This window comes from Microtus pennsylvanicus, chromosome 5 (assembly GCF_037038515.1).
Source record: "Microtus pennsylvanicus isolate mMicPen1 chromosome 5, mMicPen1.hap1, whole genome shotgun sequence".
In the NCBI taxonomy this organism is placed as follows: Eukaryota; Metazoa; Chordata; class Mammalia; order Rodentia; family Cricetidae; genus Microtus; species Microtus pennsylvanicus.
The window spans coordinates 90,211-111,996 of NC_134583.1; the positions used below are offsets into that span (position 1 = coordinate 90,211).

Below are 21,786 nucleotides of genomic sequence, written 5' to 3' on the forward strand. Positions count from 1 at the left end.
TTTATTTCACCAAGGTCTGGCTATGTAACCAGGATGCTCTCAAACTTAAGATCCTCCTATCCCTACTCCTAAGTGCTGGTATTACAGTCATATACCAATATAACTAATTATATCTGTGTTCAACCTATTTTTTCAGTCGATATTGCTTTCCAGACCATCTCTGTTGGTGCACATAGACCTGATTTAATTTTCTTTGAATGACGATAAAGTAACTCATCATATCTAGTGTATATTATTAAAACATTCCCTACTTGATTGTTTATGTGTTGTTATTTTGTTATTGTTGTCTGGTCTATTTTTTGAGATTTGTTTATTATGAATACAGTGTTCTGCCAGCATATATGCTTATTTGACAGAAGAGGGCACCAGATCTCATTATAATGGTTAGGAGTCACCATGTGGTTTCTGGGAATTGAACTCAGGAACTCTGGATGAGAAAACAGTGCTTTTAAACTTTGGGCCATCTCTCTAGCACCCCTGTCCCAAAATCTATTATTTATTACCAAAAGAAAAAAAAGACAGTTCTGTGGTGAATACGGTTGTTTGTAATTCTGCACGTATATGCATGAGATTTTTGTTAAAAAAATACCTATAGGCAAATCAAACAGCTTGACTTCTGTATTTGATAAATATCATCAAATGGCTTTCTATACAACTATGTCACTAACAGAGTGTCAGATAGCTGCTAGTCCTCGTTCTTGGCAGCACTGACATTGTCATATATTTTAGTCTTATGCTGAAGTTGTGCATCTTTGACAATATATATAAACTATAAAATATATTAATACTTTTAAAAAGTAGAAAATACTATCATTCACTGCAGCTTGAGTAGACAGAAAAAAGATAATGCTAAGTGGAAGAAACCATACATATCAAGGTAAGTAAGACACGATCTCACTTGGACTTTTGTCGATTATTCATGATCACTACAGCAATAAGCATAGGAACTAAGATGGAGAATCTGGCTTGTCTCCAGAGCCTAGCTCTTGGCCTGTCTGAACTAGTGTGAAAGCAATATTGCCAATGTCACAAAGGACGATGATGGATATGATCTGGTATGCCCACAAGACTCTTTATATGTGACTAAGCCTCAAGGATTTTCATATGTGCTTTTTCTTCCTTTTCTGTAGCTCAATTATCACACAGACCCAACTTGTCATGCCATTTAATGACAATGATACTGCTTTCGTATGTCTGGAAACTGCGTTAAAAGTTTTGTCTAGATCATTTGTTGAAATAACACTGGGAAACATAAATTGTCTTCACATATTTTCCAAGTTTATTGAGATATACACTTAATACCTTTAAAAAGTAGAAAACCCTGTCATAATGGGTTATAATTTCCCAAAAATAACTGATTGAGTTTTGAAACTAGATAACTTTGAAAATTCAATTGACCACAACAGGTGACATAGTTTTTTTTATTTCTAAACCAATAATGAAAATCCAGGTCATATATCTTAAACAGCAAGTCCATAATAAAACTGTGCAATTTCAGCCAAAAAGATTGTAAGCCCTAAAGCCTATGATGATGATAGGATGGATAACTGTAACAAGGTGATATTTGGGAGTGAAAACAGCAAACTTTAGTTGTTTCATTTAGAGAAATAGAGTCCCTGCTATTACCTTCCTTAGCACTCAGGTACTTAAAATTTCTGAGTGTGTGAAGAGCTTTCTCATGGCATCTTTCACCTCTTCATTTCTCAGAGTATAAATGAGTGGATTCAACATAGGTGTCAGAATACCATAAAATACTGCCATGTTTTTGTCTATAGGTAAAGTAGTTGATGGACGCATATAACTAAATATACAGGGCACAAAGAACAAAGCAACAACGGTGAAGTGGGCCCCACAGGTAGACAGAGCTTTCCGTCTACCCTCTGCACTGTGGGACCTCAAGGAGCGCAAGATGACAATGTACGAGGCTGCCAGCATGAGGAAGTTCAGCAGGCAGATCACACCACTGTTGGCCACCACCAGCAGGCCAATGACATGTGTGTTGGTGCAGGCCAGTTCCAGTAAAGGGTACAAATCACACACAAAGTGATTGATTACATTGGGTCCACAGAAGGGCAATTGAAGAACCAGAAAGAGCTGAACCAATGAATGCAGGAAACCACCCAGCCAAGCCACTGCCACCAGCACACCACAGAGGTGCTTGGTCATGGTGGTGGTGTAGTGCAGGGGCTTGCAGATGGCTACATAGCGGTCAAAGGCCATCACTGTGAGCAGAATGATTTCAGCTCCTCCCAATAAATGAGCCACAAAGAACTGGGCCAAGCAGCCCTCAAAAGAGATGGCTCTTCCCTCATGCAGGGAGTCAGCAATGAGTTTGGGTGTCATACAAGAGGAATAACAAGTATCAATAAAGGACAAATATGAAAGGAAAAAATACATAGGGGAGCCCAGGGTGGGACTGAAAATGATTGTGATAATTATAAGTAGGTTGCCTCCAATAGAGACCAAATAGACAAACAGAAAAATCACAAACAACATCCCCTGCACCCGGGGGTTCTGGGAGAGTCCCAGAATGAAAAATTCTGTGATATTGCGTGGATTATCCATGAAGTCCCAGCCACATCCAGAGACTTACCTGGGAAGTTCAGCTACTGTCTCTTTGAAACATTTCAAGAGATTGGGGGCTGGAGGAAAACAGTTTTTATGGAAGATAATTAATCTAAATTCTAGATCCCTTATTAAAACCAGTTAGTAATGTAAATTGAGTTATTTCCAGATAGTTATTTTAAATAAGTGTAAAGTAAAATATATACCTGTCAACTACTGCAATTTTTGCTTGGGGCATGTAAGAAACAGTTCTTTTTAGTGTGTGTGTGTGTGTGTGTGTGTGTGTGTGTGTGTGTGTGTGTGAGAGAGAGAGAGAGAGAGATGCATGCATGCATGTATGGTTGTTCACCTGTCTGTGCAGAGGTTGACGTCGGTGTCTTTCTCAGTCACTCCCCATCTTATGTTGAGACAAAGTCTCTCTCATTTGGACCCAGAGCTTTCAGAGTCAACTAATCCAGTTAGACAACTTGCCCTGATGATACTGAACTCTCTTCCTCCTGCATGCTGTGGCATGATATGGCATGCTGTGGCAACATCTGCTAGTTTTTACTAAAGTGATAGGAATCTGAGTTATGGTCCTCACACTCACATAGGAAGCACTTTTCCTGCTGGGTCATCACCTGAGTTCTCATTTTTTTATTTTAATGGGGTTTTGTTTGTTTGATTGGTTGGTTGTTTGGTTGGTTGGTCTGTTTTTATTTTTTTTATAGACAGGGTTACTCTGTATAGACTTGGTATAATAAGTATAAAATATTCTGGTACACACTGTTTAGGTGAAAGTCAATGAAACCATAGAATATTTAGACCTTTATACAACCAGGTACTTTTTCATTTTAAATAAAGCAAATTTCTTCTTAGAATAGTTTTGAAAGACAGAGAAGGGTAAGATACCAGTGAGAAATCTTCCTCAAGGGAATAAAGTGGAGATTGGTAGAATATCACACCTGGCATCCTCCTCTTGCCTCTACACACCTACACATACATGTATGAATATACCATACTAATACATATGCAAACAAGCACACATGTGCATGCACACAGAGAGAGAATACCTTCATTATGCAGTCATTTATTCTTGTATTAATTCTAAAATATTCCACAAACCATTACCAAGGACCAACCATCCTCAGTTTTTGATGAAGGTCAATTCTTGAAATGAGCTAAAGCTCCAGTAATATCATAGGCACTCTCTTCTACCTTATCACTCAGACAAATTCTGGCTCAGCCGTAAACATGGTAGTCATAGTGACATTAGTCAATCATCCAATCATATCATTACCCATTTTAATTTCCTAAAGCTCTCTTTACCATTGAAATAAAATTCCAGCATTCTGGCCCCCTCACTAGGCTGTTGTTTTTGTTGGTGGTGTGCCCATATTATTCTTCAGCATCCATTCTTGAACACTGCCATGTGTTACAGTCACCCCATACTGCTCTAACTCCCTAAGTTATCCTCAGTCATAATTTTCCAAATACAGTATTTGAGAAATGACCCTGGCCTTATATAACCTTTCTATTCTAGCAGATTTCTTTAAAACTGGGTGCCAATACCATTCATCTCTGTAAGAAATTTAATCTCTTACCCTATATTATAAAGCCACAATGCTCCTTTAGTAGTCAGGTGTATCTCCATTCTCGCACTTTGTATTCTGTGGATCATTAAAACACAAGGAATTATTTGCATTAAAATATCTATATTGCCAGATCTCCAATGGTTCGTAATGAAATAGATGCTGAATGACTGAAAACAAAAACCAAAAGATTTAGGAAACTTAATAAAAGCAGAAATTAAGCAATTTAGACCTTCTTAGCAAAATTCTTTTTCATCCTGACATAGCAAGTGACAAAATCAAATGCATTCCTTCCACATCGTCTGGTCTTCCTTCTCCTGATTGACTGTTGCAGTCATTAAATGCCTATCTGGGATTAAAGAAAGTTCCCACAAGGAGAGAGATCCAGTGAGAAGTTACAGTTTACTATTTTCTTTTCTGGCTTGGAAATCTATCATAGTCTAAGCAACCCTGTTCACAAACCGAAAAAAAGAAAAAGAAAAGAAAAAGGATTTCATCCATGTTTGAGCTTCAGGAAACCACTTAGGTTATCACGTCCCAGTTTTTCCCTTAAAAGTCCATAAAGGAAAGGGTTTTTAGGATTGGGATGGCTTTTTTTTTATTTGTCAACTTGTCTACAACTGGAATTAGCTAGAAGCCAAATGTCTGTGCACAGCTGTAAGGGATTATATTTCTTAATTAAATCATTTAAAATGGGTAAACTTACTTCTACTCAGGATCTTTGAGGTGAGAAGATTAAACCAAATCTTTTGAGGCAGGAAGATCCACACAGAAGAGGTAATCTTGCTCTCTCTTTGCCTGCTTACTCTCGCTCTCACTGGCAAGTCTATTTCTTCCTTGGCATTTTAGAGCCAGCTTCTTCAGAATTCCAGCATACACTAAAACCAACTGAAATATCCAACCTTGTGGACTGAACAGTTGCTGGATTCTTGGGCTTTCCATCAACACACAGTCATTGTTGACGACCTGGACCACAGTGTGTAAACCATTCTAATATCCCATGTATATATGGGGATATTAGAATTGGATACATATGCACGTATGTATAGTTATGTATATATGTGTGTGTGTGTGTGTGTGTGTGTGTATACACAGAGAGAGAGATTCATTCATTCTGTAATTTTTATTACTGTAGAGCAGTGGTTTTTAGTCTTCCTAATGCTGCAAACCTTTACTAAGTTTAAGTTTCTCATGTTGTGATGACAACCAGCCATAAAATTATTTTTGTTACCATTTCATAACTGTGATTTTGCTACTGTTATGAATCATAATGCAAACGTCGGTGTGCAGGATATCTGATATGCAACTCCCAAAGGAGTTACAACACACAGACTGAGAACCACTGTTCTAGAGATCACTGATCAAGACAATGGTAATCTTACATAACCGTTTTGATTCTTAAAGGTCAAAAATTTGAATCAGAATGATGAAGTAGCCATTTCAAGTCACTTGTCCCAGACAGTTTTGAAGGGTCACATAAGAAAATATAGGAGCACACTGTGGCCACCAAAAACCTTCCAAACAAAATTAAGTTGTTACTTGTTATTAACTAGTCTGTCTCATTTCTAAATTTAAACTTTATATCAAGTATAAAAGACAATTTCAGAAACTTCACTAAAAATTTAGAGAGAAAAGTAAACCTAGAGTTATTTTAATAGCCAAAGAGGGGAGCTGGGGAGTGAACTCAATCAGTAAAACGCTTGTAGTGCAAGCATGAGGACCTAAGTCCAGCTCTTTGCCATCCATGTTAAAAGATAAACAGCACACATCTGCAACTCTAACACTGGGAATAATTCTAACATGAGCCTCTGCCTTTCACAAGAACATGTACTCATGTGTGTGCACATGCACACATACACACACACACACACAATTCAACACATATATACCACACAATTTTCAATTATGTTGTTGCATTATAATATAAGAACAAACATAAAATAGAACTAAGCAAAAAGTTATCAGCAATAGAGAAAAACTTACTTGTGGTGAATATTGAAAGTCTTAACTAATAATTTTATCCTTGTGCTGAAGGCTTGAAATTTTCTGAAGTTTCAGTTGTAATTTTGGGCTCTGACTATAAAAGTAGTTCCCAACATGCTTCATGTTACAACATAGTCTCATCTTGGCTACAGATGCCCTACACCCTGGACTGTGCTTTTCTGGCTCTCTGAAGCCAGAAGTAAGAAGAGAATTGGGGGAATATATGGCTGTTCTTCCTCCCTAAAGATCCTGCCCTGAAGCCCAATGTTTTACTTCTTGGATTAAGTCACTAATAGATGATCAACCAGAAGAGGAGCAATGTCACTCTGTTTTCATTCCTGTTCTGAAAACCAGAGTAAGTTGAAGATGTCTTTCCTAGGTGTCTGAAATGAAGACCCAACTCTTAAAAGAAAACAGTCTCTTCCACCTCCCAAGCTGGAAAAAGTTGGCACTAAACCAGCAATTTAAGCACGATAGGCCTTTGAGGCCCTGTCTTGGCCATAGCCCAGGTGTGATAATATAGAGAAGTGGACAAAGTCTGAAAGAACTTGTGACCCCAGATTTTCCAGCTTTGCAAAGTCACACTTTACCATCCAAAAAAAGTTCAGTGCCCAGTCTTAGATGCCTGTGGGTTCATTCTCACCCAGATCTCTATTCCTAGCTTTTCTCTTTGGGCAAATAATTCAACTTGTATCCTTGTGTCTTGAAACAAGTCCTGAAGAGACACCTACTTTTCTGCTGCCTTCACTTTGAGCTGGCAAAACAATAAGAAACAAATATTTGTGGTTGAGCTATTTCAAACCAGTATTCTTATTGTAGCCTCTCAGGTAAACTAAGAATGTACATTGCATGAATGCCTGAAACTACCAAAAGATGTCATGGTGATACACATGCTGGCAAAGGTATATAGCAAAAGGATCTCTTAAACCATTCAGACCTACTTCGTGAGACACAACTCATTTATGTTATGACCAAAATAGCAAAGAACACATTGCTAGGTAGATCATAGGCACAACTGCAACACAACTCCTGTACCTAAGGCTCAGAGATCATTGTAGAAGAGGGAACCTATAAGAGTCAGAGAAGCAGGGAGTTTGTTATGAGGTTGTCTCCTAGAAATGTCAAAAATTACAACCATCAAGTCTTACCCTTCATGGCTGCCTAAACAAAGCTGAACAAAAATGACACCAATGGACATGCCAGCATGGAAGAGGGAAAGCTTACTAGGCTTCAACCCTAGACAAAGAACTGCAGGCAACTAAGGAATGCTGAGAGTGGGAGAAATAGTCTTTGCTCAGGAAGAGCACACCAACTTGTTATCCAAAACCAAATGGTCAGCCCTGAAAACATATAAATACAATTAACATTTATATAGGCGGAATGGGCTGTATTTATTTATTTTAAAATACACACACATATATATGTATATATATACATATATATTAAAGAAAAAGAGGACATAAATTTTACATGGAGTGGGGTAGGATGCTACATAGAATGGTTGGAAGAGAGGAGATGAAAGGGGAAATAATTTTCAAAAGCAGTACTTAGGTGCTGTTAATGTAGGATTTCAGTTGCTTTGTCTCAACCTTCTACCAACCTGCCCTTGACATTGGACCTACAATAATTCTACTACCCCAGGTACTGATGCACTCTTAAATTTTTTTTCCTATATTCATCTGGGATGTACTCACTCATAATTGGTTTCTAGCCATAAATAAGGGACACGGAGCCTACAATTGGTGATCCTAAAGAAGCTAAGTAAGAAGGTGAACCAAAGGAAAAACATATAGCTATCCTCTTGGCTATGGGAAGTAGACAAAGTTGCCGGGGAGAAAATTGAGATCTTGGGGGTGGGGTGGGATGGGGGTAAGGGGAGATGGGGAGAGAAAAGGGAGAAGGGGAGGAAGGGAGAACTTGGAGAAAAAGGAGGATTGGGATAAAAGAAGGTTGGATAGGGGAGCACGGAAGCACAATTCTTAGTTAAGGGAGCCACCTTAGGGTTGGCAAGAGACTTAACCTAGAGTGGCTCCCAGGAGCCCAAGCCGAGGTCCCCAGTTAGTTCCTTGGGCAGCTGAGGATAGGGAACCTGAAACGACCCTAGCCTATAGCAATACTGACGAATATCTTGCATGTCATCATAGAACCTTCATCTGGTGATGGATGGAGATAGAGACAGAGACCCACACTGGAGCACTGGACTGAGCTCCCAAAGTCCCAATGAGGAGCAGAAGGAGGGAGAACATGAGCAAAGAAGTCAGGACCACGAGGGGTGCACCCACCCACTGAGACAGTGGAGCTGATCTACTGGGAGCTCACCAAGGCCAGCTGGACTGTGACTGAAAAAGCATGGGATAAAACTGGACTCTCTGAACATGGCGAACAATGAGAGCTGATGAGATGCCAAGGACAATGGCAAGGGGTTTAGATCCTACGTAATGTGCTGGCTTTGTGGGAGCCTACCCAGTTTGGATGTTCACCTTCCTAGATATGGACGGAGGGGGAGGACCTAGGACTTAACACAGGACAGGGAACCCTGACTGCTCTTTGGACTGGAGAGGGAGGGGGAAAGGAGTGGGAGGAGGGGGAGGGAAATGGGAGGCTGGGAGGAGGTGGAAACTTTTTTTTCTCATTTTCTCAATAAAAAAAAAGAAAAATTTTTTTTTCCTGATTTTCAGTTATTGATTCATATACCCAGAAGAAACTCAGCCTTTGGGTCAAGGATTCATGTTTTCTGTCTCTCTCTCTCTCTGTCTCTCTTTTTCTCTATCTTTGTCTCTGTCTCTCTCTCTCTCACACACACAGACACATACACACACATTTTATCACTACAATAGTCAAGGTGCATGGAAGCATTTGATATGATTCTGAATAGTTTTGGTGAATATAATATAATATAATTATATTATATTTATTTACAGTTACTTTGAATCTATGACATTTGTTTATTCTTTCATATATTCATGCATTTACAATAGCTTTGTTATTTTCTCAGAGTTTTGAATTCTGTTTGTATTGTGTTACTACACAACTTCTAAGTTCCAAGATAAGAAAATATATTTCTGTAACATATTTTAGTTGCTTTCATTGTTTTCATTTTCCATAACTAGTATATATTCATTCACTCATTTGAACAGTTAATATTAATGGAATACCAACAAAGTGCCAAGAAATGTTCTAGATACTTGAGACACATCAGAGAACAAAACTATGAACACTGGCTCTTCATTTTCCTCTTTCTTTGTCTCCTTCCTCAAACTTCCCAGACTTACTTGGGATACTGAAGAAGTTCACTTTTCCAGACTTGCCAATCTACCTCAAGGCCATTCTGGCACTAGAATATCCCTCTTACTCCATTCTAGATATCTTCACTGTTTTTCTATTGACATAAATATGAGGAAATGGAAATTTCAATAAGGCCACTGTCAAACAAGGCAAAGATCTAGGGAGACCTGAGCTATCCCCAACTTCCCATCTACTGTCCCTGTTTTGCCCAAATTTTCTACTTTTCTTCCCAAGTCATCTTCCTCCATGCAAGTCTCTTCATGGCATTTTTTACCTCAGAGTTCCTGAAAGAGTAAATAATGGGGTTCAAGAGAGGTGTGACAACTGTATAAAACACAGCCACGATCTTGTCCACAGGGAAGGTGATGCAGGGTCTCATATAGACAAAAGAACAGGGTATGAAGAACAGACCCACCACAGCAAGGTGAGAGGCACAGGTAGACAGTGCCCTACGCCATCCTTCTGCCATGTGGCTCCTCAGGGAATGCAGGATGACCACATAAGAAGCCAGAAGCACTGCAAAGCTGATCACTGAGATGGAGCCACCATTGATGATGACTAGCAGGCTAATGAGGAAGGTGTCTGAGCAAGCCAACTTCAACACTGGGTGGACGTCACAGAAGTAGTGGTCAATGATGTTGGGACCACAAAAGGGCAGTTGGAAAATGAGGAACGCTTGTCCCGCAGAATGCAACAAGCCCCCACTCCATGCTGCCCCTACCAGGAGACCACACACTCTTCGATTCATGATGGTGACATAGTGCAAAGGCTTGCAGATGGCCACGTAGCGGTCATAGGCCATCACTGTCAAAAGAAAGATTTCAGTGCCACCAAAGAAATGGAGGAAAAATATCTGTGTGATGCAGCCCTAAAGGGAAATGACTTTCCTCTTGAGCAAAGAGTCAAAGATGAGCTTGGGGGCTGTGACAGAACAGTAACAGAGCTCTACCAATGACAAGTAGCTGAGGAAGAAATACATAGGGGAAGAGAGCCTTTTGCTGGCCATAACAGTCACCACAATGAGGCCGTTGCCCAGCACAATGGCTATATACATCAGGAGAAACATCACAAAAATAACCTTCTGTACATGCTGACTCTGTGAAAATCCCAGAAAAATTATTTCTGTTATGTTACTTGTAACTGCCATGTTTTAAAGCACAGTTTCTGAGAACCTAGAATCACAGAAATCAGAATTAGAATCCATTAGAAATGAGAGGCATTCTCTTGACTTTATGGTCTGGTCTTCTCCCCACTCTCCCTCCCTCCCTCTCTCCTTCCCCCCTATCTCTTTCTCTTCTTCCCTCCCTTTTCCTTTCCTCTGTCCCTCCCTCCCTCCATGTTTGATTTGGGTTTCCCCAAAGCAAAGATTCCATGACACAGTGATTAAAATAGCAATTGCCTACTGCTGGATGTTAGTCTCAGGCTGCAATTTGACTTTGTAATAATCTACATATGTAGGAATTACCTGACTATCCTCAAAACTGGAGTGAAGATATGCATGATACAGCCCAAATCTTGAATCTCTGACTCATAGTGACTTAACTGATGACATAGTCCTGCCCTACAACAGAACAGGATCAACATTCTACAAGGAGTGATTTCTCAACTCTAATTATTCTGCAGTTGGTAAAACTTACGAGGCTCCAGAGTTTATACATGCTAAAATCAAATTATATTGTATCAGAGCATAATTGAGTACTCTTCTGTCTACATTATCACACCATTCCTGGCATCGGTGTGGGGGAGTTCCTTAAAGTACTCTTGCATTGCAGGCATGCATAGCACTACTTTTAGTACTATTCAGCATTCCAGGATTCTGATACAAGAATCTTCCACCCAACCCATACACAGAAATGGTGAGTATGAAGGCCAGAGGTAACTCTCAGGTGAAATTCCTCAGAAGTTCCATTCACATTTTTTTTGAGATAGTGTCTGTCACTGGATCATGGGGCTTGTCAATTCTACTAGATTAGCTGCCCAGTAAACCTGAAATATCCACCTGTCTCTGCCTCCTCAGCACCAAGATTATAAATAAGCACCACTACATCTTGTTTTTCACCTGGTTGTTGGGGATCAAATTCAGGTTCTCATTCTTTCATGGCAAGCACTTTTCCGACTGACCTATCTCCCATCCCTGGTTTGATTTGGGTTGGGCTGGACTGGATTGGTTTGGCTTAGATTGGGTTCAATTTAAGATTATTGATATTTAATGAATCTTTATAATATAATGATCTTAAAAAGCTAAAAATTAAATGTATTTGGGTGGAACAACAATAAAGGAACCAACATCTAAGTGGAAATAAAAAAAGTGTTTGAAGTAATTTCATAAAGGGTCATCAGGCAAGTTAAACATGGACAACAATGATGACATTTCACCTATGGGGTATAAATAATTTTAATTATATTTTCTTAGTTGTTGGAGGCAAAGTAAAAGTTTAAAAGTTTAAAAGTGAAGATTCTTATCAAGCAGAAAGCTAACTGGATATTTCTAGGATTTGTAGTTAATAAAGCTTTAAACAGAAATGAATATAGAAGCTTAAATTAGGCCAGACGCGGCGGAGCGGCGACGCCAGACGCGGCGGAGCGACACCGCATTCAGGAAGAGGCTTTGGGAGACCAGCGCGGCAGCAGACGCAAGCTGCAGGGTCAGGCATGCAATAAGGAGAGCAGATCGCCCTACTACAATCAAATCAAAGAGGTAGGCCTTTGGTTGGCCAGGTCACTGGCAAACAGGGAGCCTGGTCCTGTCCTGAAGACCCTTCGGAGGGGTGAGAGGGTTCTTGGCCAGCGGCAGGAACCAGGAAACAGAGCGAGGGCATTTTGTAAGTGGAGCCCTGGGCCAGCAGGGAAACCTGATCCGGTTTTTATAAGACCCATTAGATAGGATTAATAGGAGGAGATGGGCAGACGCCAAGGCAAGAACTCACCCAATAATCTGAAAAACATGAAAACACCAGAACCCAAGGATCTTACAACAGAAGTATTTGAACAACCTAACACAGAAGAAGTGGAAAAAATTGACTTTATGAACGCAATAGAGTCCCTTAAACAACATGTAAAAAATGCCCTTATAGAAATGGATGAGAAGTATAACAAAAAGTTTGAAGAAATGAGTAAATATGTACATGATACCCTGGGAAACCAAGATAAAACGATCAAACAGGTAATGGAAACAGTTCAAGAATTGAAAACTGAAATGAAGGCAAGGAAGAAAATACAAACTGAGGACCAGCCGGATATGGAAAACCTAGGTCAACGAGCAGAGTCTACAGAAACAAGCATAATCAATAGAATACAAGAGATAGAAGAAAGAATCTCAGATGCTGAGGACACCATAGAGAAAATAAACGAACAGATCAAAGAAAACAGCAAAGCCAACAAATTCTCAACACAAAACATTCAGGAAATATGGGACACAATAAAAAAACCAAACTTAAGAATAATAGGAATAGAAGAAGGAGAAGAGTCACAGCTCAAAGGCCCAGAAAATATATTCAACAAAATTATGGAAGAAAACTTTCCCAACTTAAAGAAAGATATTCATTTAAATATTCAAGAAGCATACAGACACCAAACAGACTGGATCAAAGAAAAACATCTCCTCGCCATATAATAATCAAAACACAAAATATACAGGTTAAAGAAAGAATATTAAGAGCTGCAAAGGAAAAAGGGCAAGTAACTTATAAAGGTAAACCGATCAGACTTACACCTGACTTCTCTATGGAAACTATGAAAGCCAGAAGGTCCTGGATAGATGTACTGCAGAAGCTAAGAGACCATGGATGCAAGCCCAGACTACTATACCCAGCCAAGCTATCGTTCATTATCAATGGAGAAAACAAGACATTCCAGGATAAGAATAAATTTAAACAATACGTAGCCACAAATCCAGCCCTACAGAAAGTAATAGAAGGAAAATCACAACCCAAGGAATCCAACACTGCCAACACTGCCTACAATAACCCAGGCATCTAGTGACCCTTCACCAGCACATCTCAAAGAAGGGAGACACACAATCTCTACTACCAAAAGCAATAAGAATAACCGGAGTAAACAACCACTGGTCATTAATATCACTTAATATTAATGGGCTCAATTCACCTATAAAAAGGCACAGGCTAAAAGATTGGATACGAAAACAGGATCCAACATTCTGCTGTTTGCAAGAAACACATCTCAACCACAAAGACAGGCACCTACTCAGAGTAAAGGGTTGGGAAAAGGTGTTTCAAGCAAATGGTCCTAAGAAAAAAGCAGGTGTGGCCATATTAATTTCTAACAAAACTGACTTCAAATTAAAATCAATCAGAAGAGACCGAGATGGTCACTTTATACTCATAACAGGAACAATTCATCAGGATGACGTCTCAATTCTGAATATCTACGCCCCCAATATAAAAGCACCTACTTATGTAAAAGAAATATTACTAGAACTCAAAGCAGACATCAAACCACACACACTAGTAGTAGGAGACTTCAACACACCTCTCTCTCCAAGGGACAGGTCAATCAGACAGAAACCTAATAGAGAATTAAGAGAATTATTGGAGGTAATGAAGCAAATGGACTTAACAGACACCTATAGAACATTCCACCCAAATAGGAAAGAATATACCTTCTTCTCTGCAGCTCATGGAACCTTCTCAAAAATTGACCACATACTTGGAAACAAAGGAAACCTCCACAGATACAAAAAAATATCAGTGTCCACCTGTGTCCTATCTGATCACCACGGATTAAAGTTAAAAGGCAACAACAATGCTACCCACAGAAAGCCGAAAAACTCATGGAAACTGAACAGTCAACTACTGAACCACACCTGGGTCAAGGAAGAAATTAAGAAAGAAATTAAAGTCTTCCTTGAATTTAATGAAAATAAAGAGACAACATACTCAAACCTATGGGACACAATGAAAGCAGTGCTAAGAGGAAAGTTCATAGCACTAAGTGCCCACTTAAAGAAAACGGAGAATGCATACATTGGGGACTTAACAACACACCTGAAAGCTCTAGAAAAAAAAGAAGCAGACATGCCCAGGAGAAGTAGAAGACTGGAAATAATAAAACTGAGGGCCGAAATCAACAAAATAGAAACACAGAAAACAGTCCAAAGAATCAATGAAACAAAAAGCTGGTTCTTGGAGAAAGTCAACAAGATCGACAAACCCCTATCCAAACTAATTAAACGACAGAGAGAGAACACACAAATAAATAAGATCAGAAATGAAAAGGGGGACATAACCACAGACACAGAGGAAAATCAGAGAATCATTAGATCTTACTACAAAAGCCTGTATAACACAAAATTGGAAAATATAAAAGAAATGGACACTTTTTTAGATAAATACAATATACCAAAGTTGAACCAGGACCAGGTGAACAATCTAAACAGACCTGTTAGTCACGAAGAATTAGAAGAGGTTATCAAAAACCTCCCTACCAAAAAAAGCCCAGGACCAGATGGTTTCAATGTGGAATTCTACCAGAACTTCCAAGAAGAGCTAATACCTATACTCCTTAATGTATTCCACAATATAGAAACAGAAGGGTCATTACCAAACTCCTTCTATGAAGCTACAGTTACTTTGATACCAAAACCACACAAAGACTCAACCAGGAAAGAGAATTACAGGCCAATCTCACTCATGAACATCGACGCAAAAATCCTCAACAAAATACTGGCAAACCGAATCCAAGAACACATTAGAAAAATTATCCATTATGATCAAGTAGGCTTCATCCCAGAGATGCAGGGCTGGTTCAACATACGAAAATCTATCAATGTAATCCACCATATAAATAAACTGAAAGAAAAAAATCATATGATCATTTCATTAGATGCTGAAAAAGCATTCGACAAAATTCAACACCCCTTTATGATAAAGGTCTTGGAGAGAATAGGGATACAAGGATCATACCTAAATATAATAAAAGCTATTTACAGCAAGCCAACAGCTAACATTAAACTGAACGGAGAAAAACTCAAAGCCATCCCACTAAAATCAGGAACACGACAAGGATGTCCACTCTCGCCATACCTCTTCAATATAGTGCTTGAATTTCTAGCAATAGCAATAAGACAACATAAGGAGATCAAGGGGATTTGTATTGGAAAGGAAGAAGTTAAGCTTTCGTTATTTGCAGATGATATGATAGTATACATAAGTGACCCCAAAAATTCTACCAAAGAACTCCTACAGCTGATAAACACCTTTAGTAATGTGGCAGGATACAAGATCAACTCCAAAAAATCAGTTGCCTTCCTTTACACTAAGGATAAGGAAGCAGAGAGGGAAATCAGAGAAGCATCACCTTTCACGATAGCCAGAAACAGCATAAAATATCTTGGGGTAACCCTGACCAAGGAAGTGAAAGACCTATTCGACAAGAACTATAAGTCTTTGAAGAAAGAAATTGAAGAAGACACCAGAAAATGAAAGGACCTCCCTTGCTCTTGGATTGGGAGGATCAACATAGTAAAAATGGCAATTCTACCAAAAGCAATCTATAGATTCAATGCAATCCCCATCAAAATCCCATCAAAATTCTTCACAGATCTGGAGAAGACAATAATCAACTTTATATGGAGGAACAAAAAACCCAGGATAGCCAGAACAATCTTATACAATAAAGGATTGTCTGGAGGCATTACCATCCCTGACTTCAAACTCTATTATAGAGCTACAGTATTGAAAACAGCCTGGTATTGGCATAAAAACAGAGAAGTCGACCAATGCAATCGAATAGAAGACCCTGACTTTAACCCACAAACCTATGAGCACCTGATTTTCGATAAAGGAGCTAAAAGTATACAATGGAAAAAAGACAGCATTTTCAACAAATTGTGCTGGCAAAACTGGATGTCACTCTGTAAAAGAATGAAAATAGATCCATATCTATCACCATGCACAAAACTCAAGTCCAAATGGATTAAAGACCTCAATATCAGTCCGAACACACTGAACTGGATAGAAGAGGAAGTGGGAAGTACTCTACAGCACATGGGCACAGGAGACCACTTCGTACGTATAACCCCAGCAGCACAGACACTAAGGGCATCATTGAATAAATGGGACCTCCTGAGGCTGAGAAGCTTCTGTAAAGCAAAGGACACTGTCACTAAGACAAAAAGGCAACCCACTTACTGGGAGAAGATTTTCACCAACCCCGCAACTGACAAAGGTCTGATCTCCAAAATATATAAAGAAATCAAGAAACTAGACCGTAAAAGGCTAATCAACCCAATTATAAAATGGGGCACTGAGCTGAACAGAGAATTCTCAACAGAAGAACTTCAAATGGCCAAAAGACACTTAAGGTCATGCTCAACTTCCCTAGCAATCAGGGAAATGCAAATCAAGACAACTCTAAGATACCATCTTACACCTGTCAGAATGGCTAAAATAAAAAACCCCAATGATAGCCTTTGCTGGAGAGGTTGTGGAGAAAGGGGGACACTCACCCATTGCTGGTGGGAATGCAAACTTGTGCAACCACTCTGGAAAGCAGTGTGGCAGTCTCTCAGGAAATTCGGAATCAACCTACCCCTGGATCCAGCAATACCACTCTTGGGAATATACCCAAGAGAGGCCCTATCATACAACAAAAGTATATGTTCAACTATGTTCATAGCAGCATTGTTTGTAATAGCCAGAACCTGGCAACAACCTAGATGCCCTACAACGGAAGAATGGATGAAGAAAGTATGGAATATATACATATTAGAGTATTACTCAGCAGTAAAAAACAAGGACTTCTTGAATTTTGCATGGAAATGGATGGAAATAGAAAACACTATCCTGAGTGAGGTAAGCCAGACCCAAAAAGAGGAACATGGGATGCACTCACTCATATTTGGTTTCTAGCCATAAATAAAGGACAATGAGCTTATAATGCATATTCCTAGAGAAGCTAAATAAGAAGGTGAACCCAAAGACAAACACATAGTCATCCTCATGAATATTAACCTTCATCAGGTGATGAAACGAGACAGAGACAGAGGAGCATGGGACAGAAATCTCAAGGTCCAAATCAGGAGCAGAAGGAGACGGAGCACGAGCAAGGACCTCAGGACCGCGAGGGGTGCACCCACACACTGAGACAATGGGGATGTTCTATCGGGAACTCACCAAGGCCAGCTGGCCTGGGTCTGAAAAAGCATGGGATAAATCCGGACTAGCTGAACATAGAGGACAATGAGGAATACTGAGAACTCAGGAACAATCGCAGTGGGTTTTTGATCCTACTGCACGTACTGGCTTTGGGGGAGCCTAGGCAGTTTGGATGCTCACCTTTGGAGACCTGGATAGAGGTGGGCGGTCCTTGGGCTTCCCACAGGTCAGGGAACCCAGATTGCTCTTCGAGCAGATGAGGGAGGGTGACTTGATCGGGGGAGGGGGAGGGAAATGGGAGGCAGATGAGGGGGGGAGGCAGAAATCCTTAATAAATAAATAAAAATAAATAAATTAATTAATTAAAAAAAGAAGCTTAAATTAAACTCACCCAATAAACAATTTCCTTGAGAACCTTTCAAATTATTCCTCAGCAAAATTTGGCTCTATTTCTTTTTTCTTTTTGTAGCACTGTCAATAACCACCAATACCTCATTCGTGCTACATAAGCACTCATTCACTGCATCCCATCTCCAGACTCCAAATTCAGGTTTCTGCATAGGCTGGTCTCCATTCAGGCTCAGATGATGGATGTTAATACCATTATGTCCTCCAGAAAATGTCAGGCCTTGGCCAAGGCACTTAAATTTCTCAAAAGAATATATTTTTAAAAAACATAGCAGCAATTACTTATAAAACTATCATTGCAAATTATTCAACCAGAAGATGGGAAAAAAAACTAACTCTATCATCTGCTCTAAGTCAAGCTGCAAGCTTTTTAGTCAGAAGGGCAAGACTGTAACAAAATGATATATAAGGCGATCTCATCAGCTAATAGAGAGCAATTCTGAGAGAGGCTTTCTGTTTATGAAGGCTTGTGAAGCAGGGATATCAACAATGAAATGAGTCAATGAAGGGATTAGGTATGCTGCACAGCTGGTAGAGTGCTTACCTAGCATTCAAAAAGCTCCAGCATCACATAAAACTGGATGTGGTGGTTCATTCCTATAATCTCAGCACTTGGAGGTGATGTCAGGAAGATCAGAAGTTCAAGATGATCCTCGGCTACCTAGAAATTACAAAGGCCAACCTGGGATACTTGAGATCTTGTTGAAGAATTAAGGAGATAGGGAAAGAAGAAAGAGTAGAAGAAATGTGTCAGTGTTTGAAAGCCCCCCACCTCCTAGTGTCTGTCCATCCATGGAAGATCTCAGTGAATACAAGACTTGGAATCTGCTCCACACAAAGGGACTCACCAGTTGTCATTGATGCTGATACCCCTGTGTGTCAACTTCACACTTAATAACCTTCTCATTCAGAAAGTGATAGGGAAATATAATGGGATAATTCTACCCTAAAGCCTGTGAAAAGGAAGTTGGAAATGTTTGCTGGGTGAAGGGTCTTGAACCATTTAAGGTATGAGGAATGAAGAATTTAAATCAGAGAGCTGAATCCCCTGAGCGTATCATGCCCAGGGAGTCCCTAACAACAGCGAAAGTCAAGTTCTTATTTACTTCATTCAGAGTTAAGAGAGCTCTCTCTAATTAATCCAATTAGAAATCCAAGATTTATACTTGCCCCTCATGATTGGTCTCAGGTGATCTGGCCCCAATGGTCCTCCTTTCTCTATCCTCTGGTTAGTGACAGAGAAGGATCTACCATCTCAGACTACCAGGACATCCTTAGGGGGTCTCCAGGTGGCCTCTGCTACCCTGTCACACCTCATTGTACCCACAATATCAACAAGTGCCAGGAAAACTTCAGTCAAGGAAATCCAGGTTACCTCACACACATACTTTAAACAACACCGGGACATAGAATGATCTCTGAGATCATCTACTCAATCATTGTAAAGATGAGAGAGTAATGTGGAAATAGTAGCACAGCTACCCCAGCTGTCCCTTAAAATCTGCTGTAAGAGTCTTCTAATTGTTCATTCTTACAATGATAAGCATTTCCCAACAAATTCCCAGAACATGGTGAAGGGGCATCAGAAAGAGTAGAGTTCCTTTACTACAAGGTGTAATTTCCAAAGCAACAGCACACTGAATTTGCATTTCTGTATCTTTCTACTTTTCTAATGTCCCATATAGGGAAAGTGACATTCTCCTGCAAGAACTGGCATTCCCATTTGATAGACTAAGCAAAGAGAGCTCAGAAAGGTAAGGAAAATTGTTCCCAAAATCACAAACCTATACAACTCATAAATGATTCTATTGAATCAAAAGAAGAAGTAGGAGAAGAAGAAGAAGGAAAAGGAGGAGGAGAAGGAGAAGGAGAGGGAGAGGGAGGGAGAGGGAGAAGGAGAAGGAGAAGGAGAAGGAGAAGGAGAAGGAGAAGGAGAAGAAGAAGAAGAAGAAGAAGAAGAAGAAGAAGAAGAAGAAGAAGAAGAAGAAGAAGAAGAAGAAGAAGAAGAAGAAGAAATGGGAGAAGAAGAAATGGGAGAAGAAGAAAGGAATGTAGAATAATTAGAACAAGAATGAACTGGAACAGAAATTTGTAACAGAGAATTGGAACTGAGACATAATAAGAGCTAAAAATCTATAGACAATTAAAACAAGAAAATGATAATTAAAACAAAACAGTGAACAAACATGACTGGAACTACAAGCATGTGAGTTCATTCCATTTTCTCTTAGACTAGAATTTTTCAAAGTCTCTTCCACTACATTGAGGCAACCTAACCAAATGCTGGGAGAAAGTCTGCAGCGCTGGACTCTGTTGGCTTTTGATAAATAAAAATATTCACAGCAAAATAAAAATAAAGTTTATAGATAGCCTTAATTTTCTTCCTTGTACTAAAACTTTCATTGGATATAAATACATTAAAAGAGGGTGTTGTATACCTTACACAAATATAATTGAAGTGGTGCTTCTTTTTTATTCAATAGTTTTTTATATTTTCTGGAAATTTTATATATGAGAACATTGCATCGTTATCACCCTTCTCCTTCTTTTCCACCAAGTTCTCCACACCCCTCCCAAAATCACAATCACTTTTTAATTGTCCCAGTTATATACACATGCATAAGTGTGTGTATATATATACACATATACATATATATGCACATCGTACACACACATATATATACACATATGTGCACACCTGTATATATAACCTACTGAGTTCATTTAGCTTTACTCATGTTATATGCCCAACCCTAACCACTTTGAATTGGACAACCTATGTGGAAATTTGTATCTGAAGACAATTGACCCTTAGAAAATGATGACTTCATGTAGCTCTTCACCTAGGAGTGGAACCATGTGGAATTTTCCCCATCTGCATTGGCACATCAACAAAAAAAATGTATTCAAAATAAATAAAACCTGTCCCTACTATATACAAGGCTCTGAGTTAAAATCCAGGATCCTATCTCTAACTCACCAGTAATAAAATAATTAAGCACATGACATACACAAATTTAATAACCTATATTTATACCCAAAATACCTTGAATATTTTTTATGTTTAACTAGAAAGTTCCATATTTTAGGACTTTATAGTCTACATATGGTTTTAAAGAGTTTAGTAATTGTGCTGGCAAAAGGGCACGTGTGATAAACAGAAGCACCACAAAAGTATTTATTATTCAATATTTAAAGTAGATTGCTTAAAATACTGTTAGTATAGATTTCAAATATTGATTTTCAAATCTTCAAGCAAATACAATAAATACATATAATCAGAAGAGTTCATCTGTTTTAATTTTGCTTAATCACCCAGTTATGCTTACTCACAAGATTATAATTTGTGTTCAGTTCTAAAGATTTAATGTTTCTGTCATGAATAAGATATCATATATACAGCATGTATATTATATTATTCAAGCATTTAATATCATTGTCAATTATGCCTAATATAAAGAAAAGTAGTTCATTAAATCATGCTATTATATAATGTATATCTTATAGTTTCATAGTTCTTAAAATAAAGAATCCAATTATCACAGCACATCTCCAAACATTTTATTGGATTTATTTTAAATCTAATTTTTATGTTTCAATGTTTCTGTAGTGGTTTATTGTTATCAATATATACTACATAAACCACAACTTTAATTATTATTAATATCCATCCAGATAGTTATGTAAGCCAATCACAGTTACTCTCCTTGTCTGCTCTACTTTATGTTACTAATAAATTGTTGTGACAAATGTATATATTTTAAAATCTTTGAAAACTTCCACACAATGTCTTTTTATCCCTAGTACTTCAGTGAGCAATTCCTAACTCCAAAGATGCTCTCTAAGATAGATGGTGTCAT

At 38.8% G+C, this 21,786-nt stretch overlaps 1 protein-coding gene and 1 pseudogene across 1 annotated transcript; both read right to left on the reverse strand.

Moving 5' to 3' along the window:
- Positions 1-1,638: 1,638 nt before the first annotated feature.
- LOC142850687 (olfactory receptor 4C3D-like) lies at positions 1,639-2,565 on the reverse strand. The gene has a single exon (XM_075974608.1). The coding sequence runs from the start codon at positions 2,563-2,565 to the stop codon at positions 1,639-1,641; it is 927 nt and encodes a 308-aa protein (XP_075830723.1).
- Positions 2,566-9,621: 7,056 nt separating this feature from the next.
- Positions 9,622-10,551, reverse strand: LOC142850688 (olfactory receptor 4X1-like; annotated as a pseudogene).
- Positions 10,552-21,786: the final 11,235 nt, after the last annotated feature.

Excerpts from the sequence above, each read along its gene's own strand:
- LOC142850687 (XM_075974608.1), bottom strand. The coding sequence starts at position 2,565 with ATGGATAATCCACGCAATATCACAGAATTTTTCATTCTGGGACTCTCC.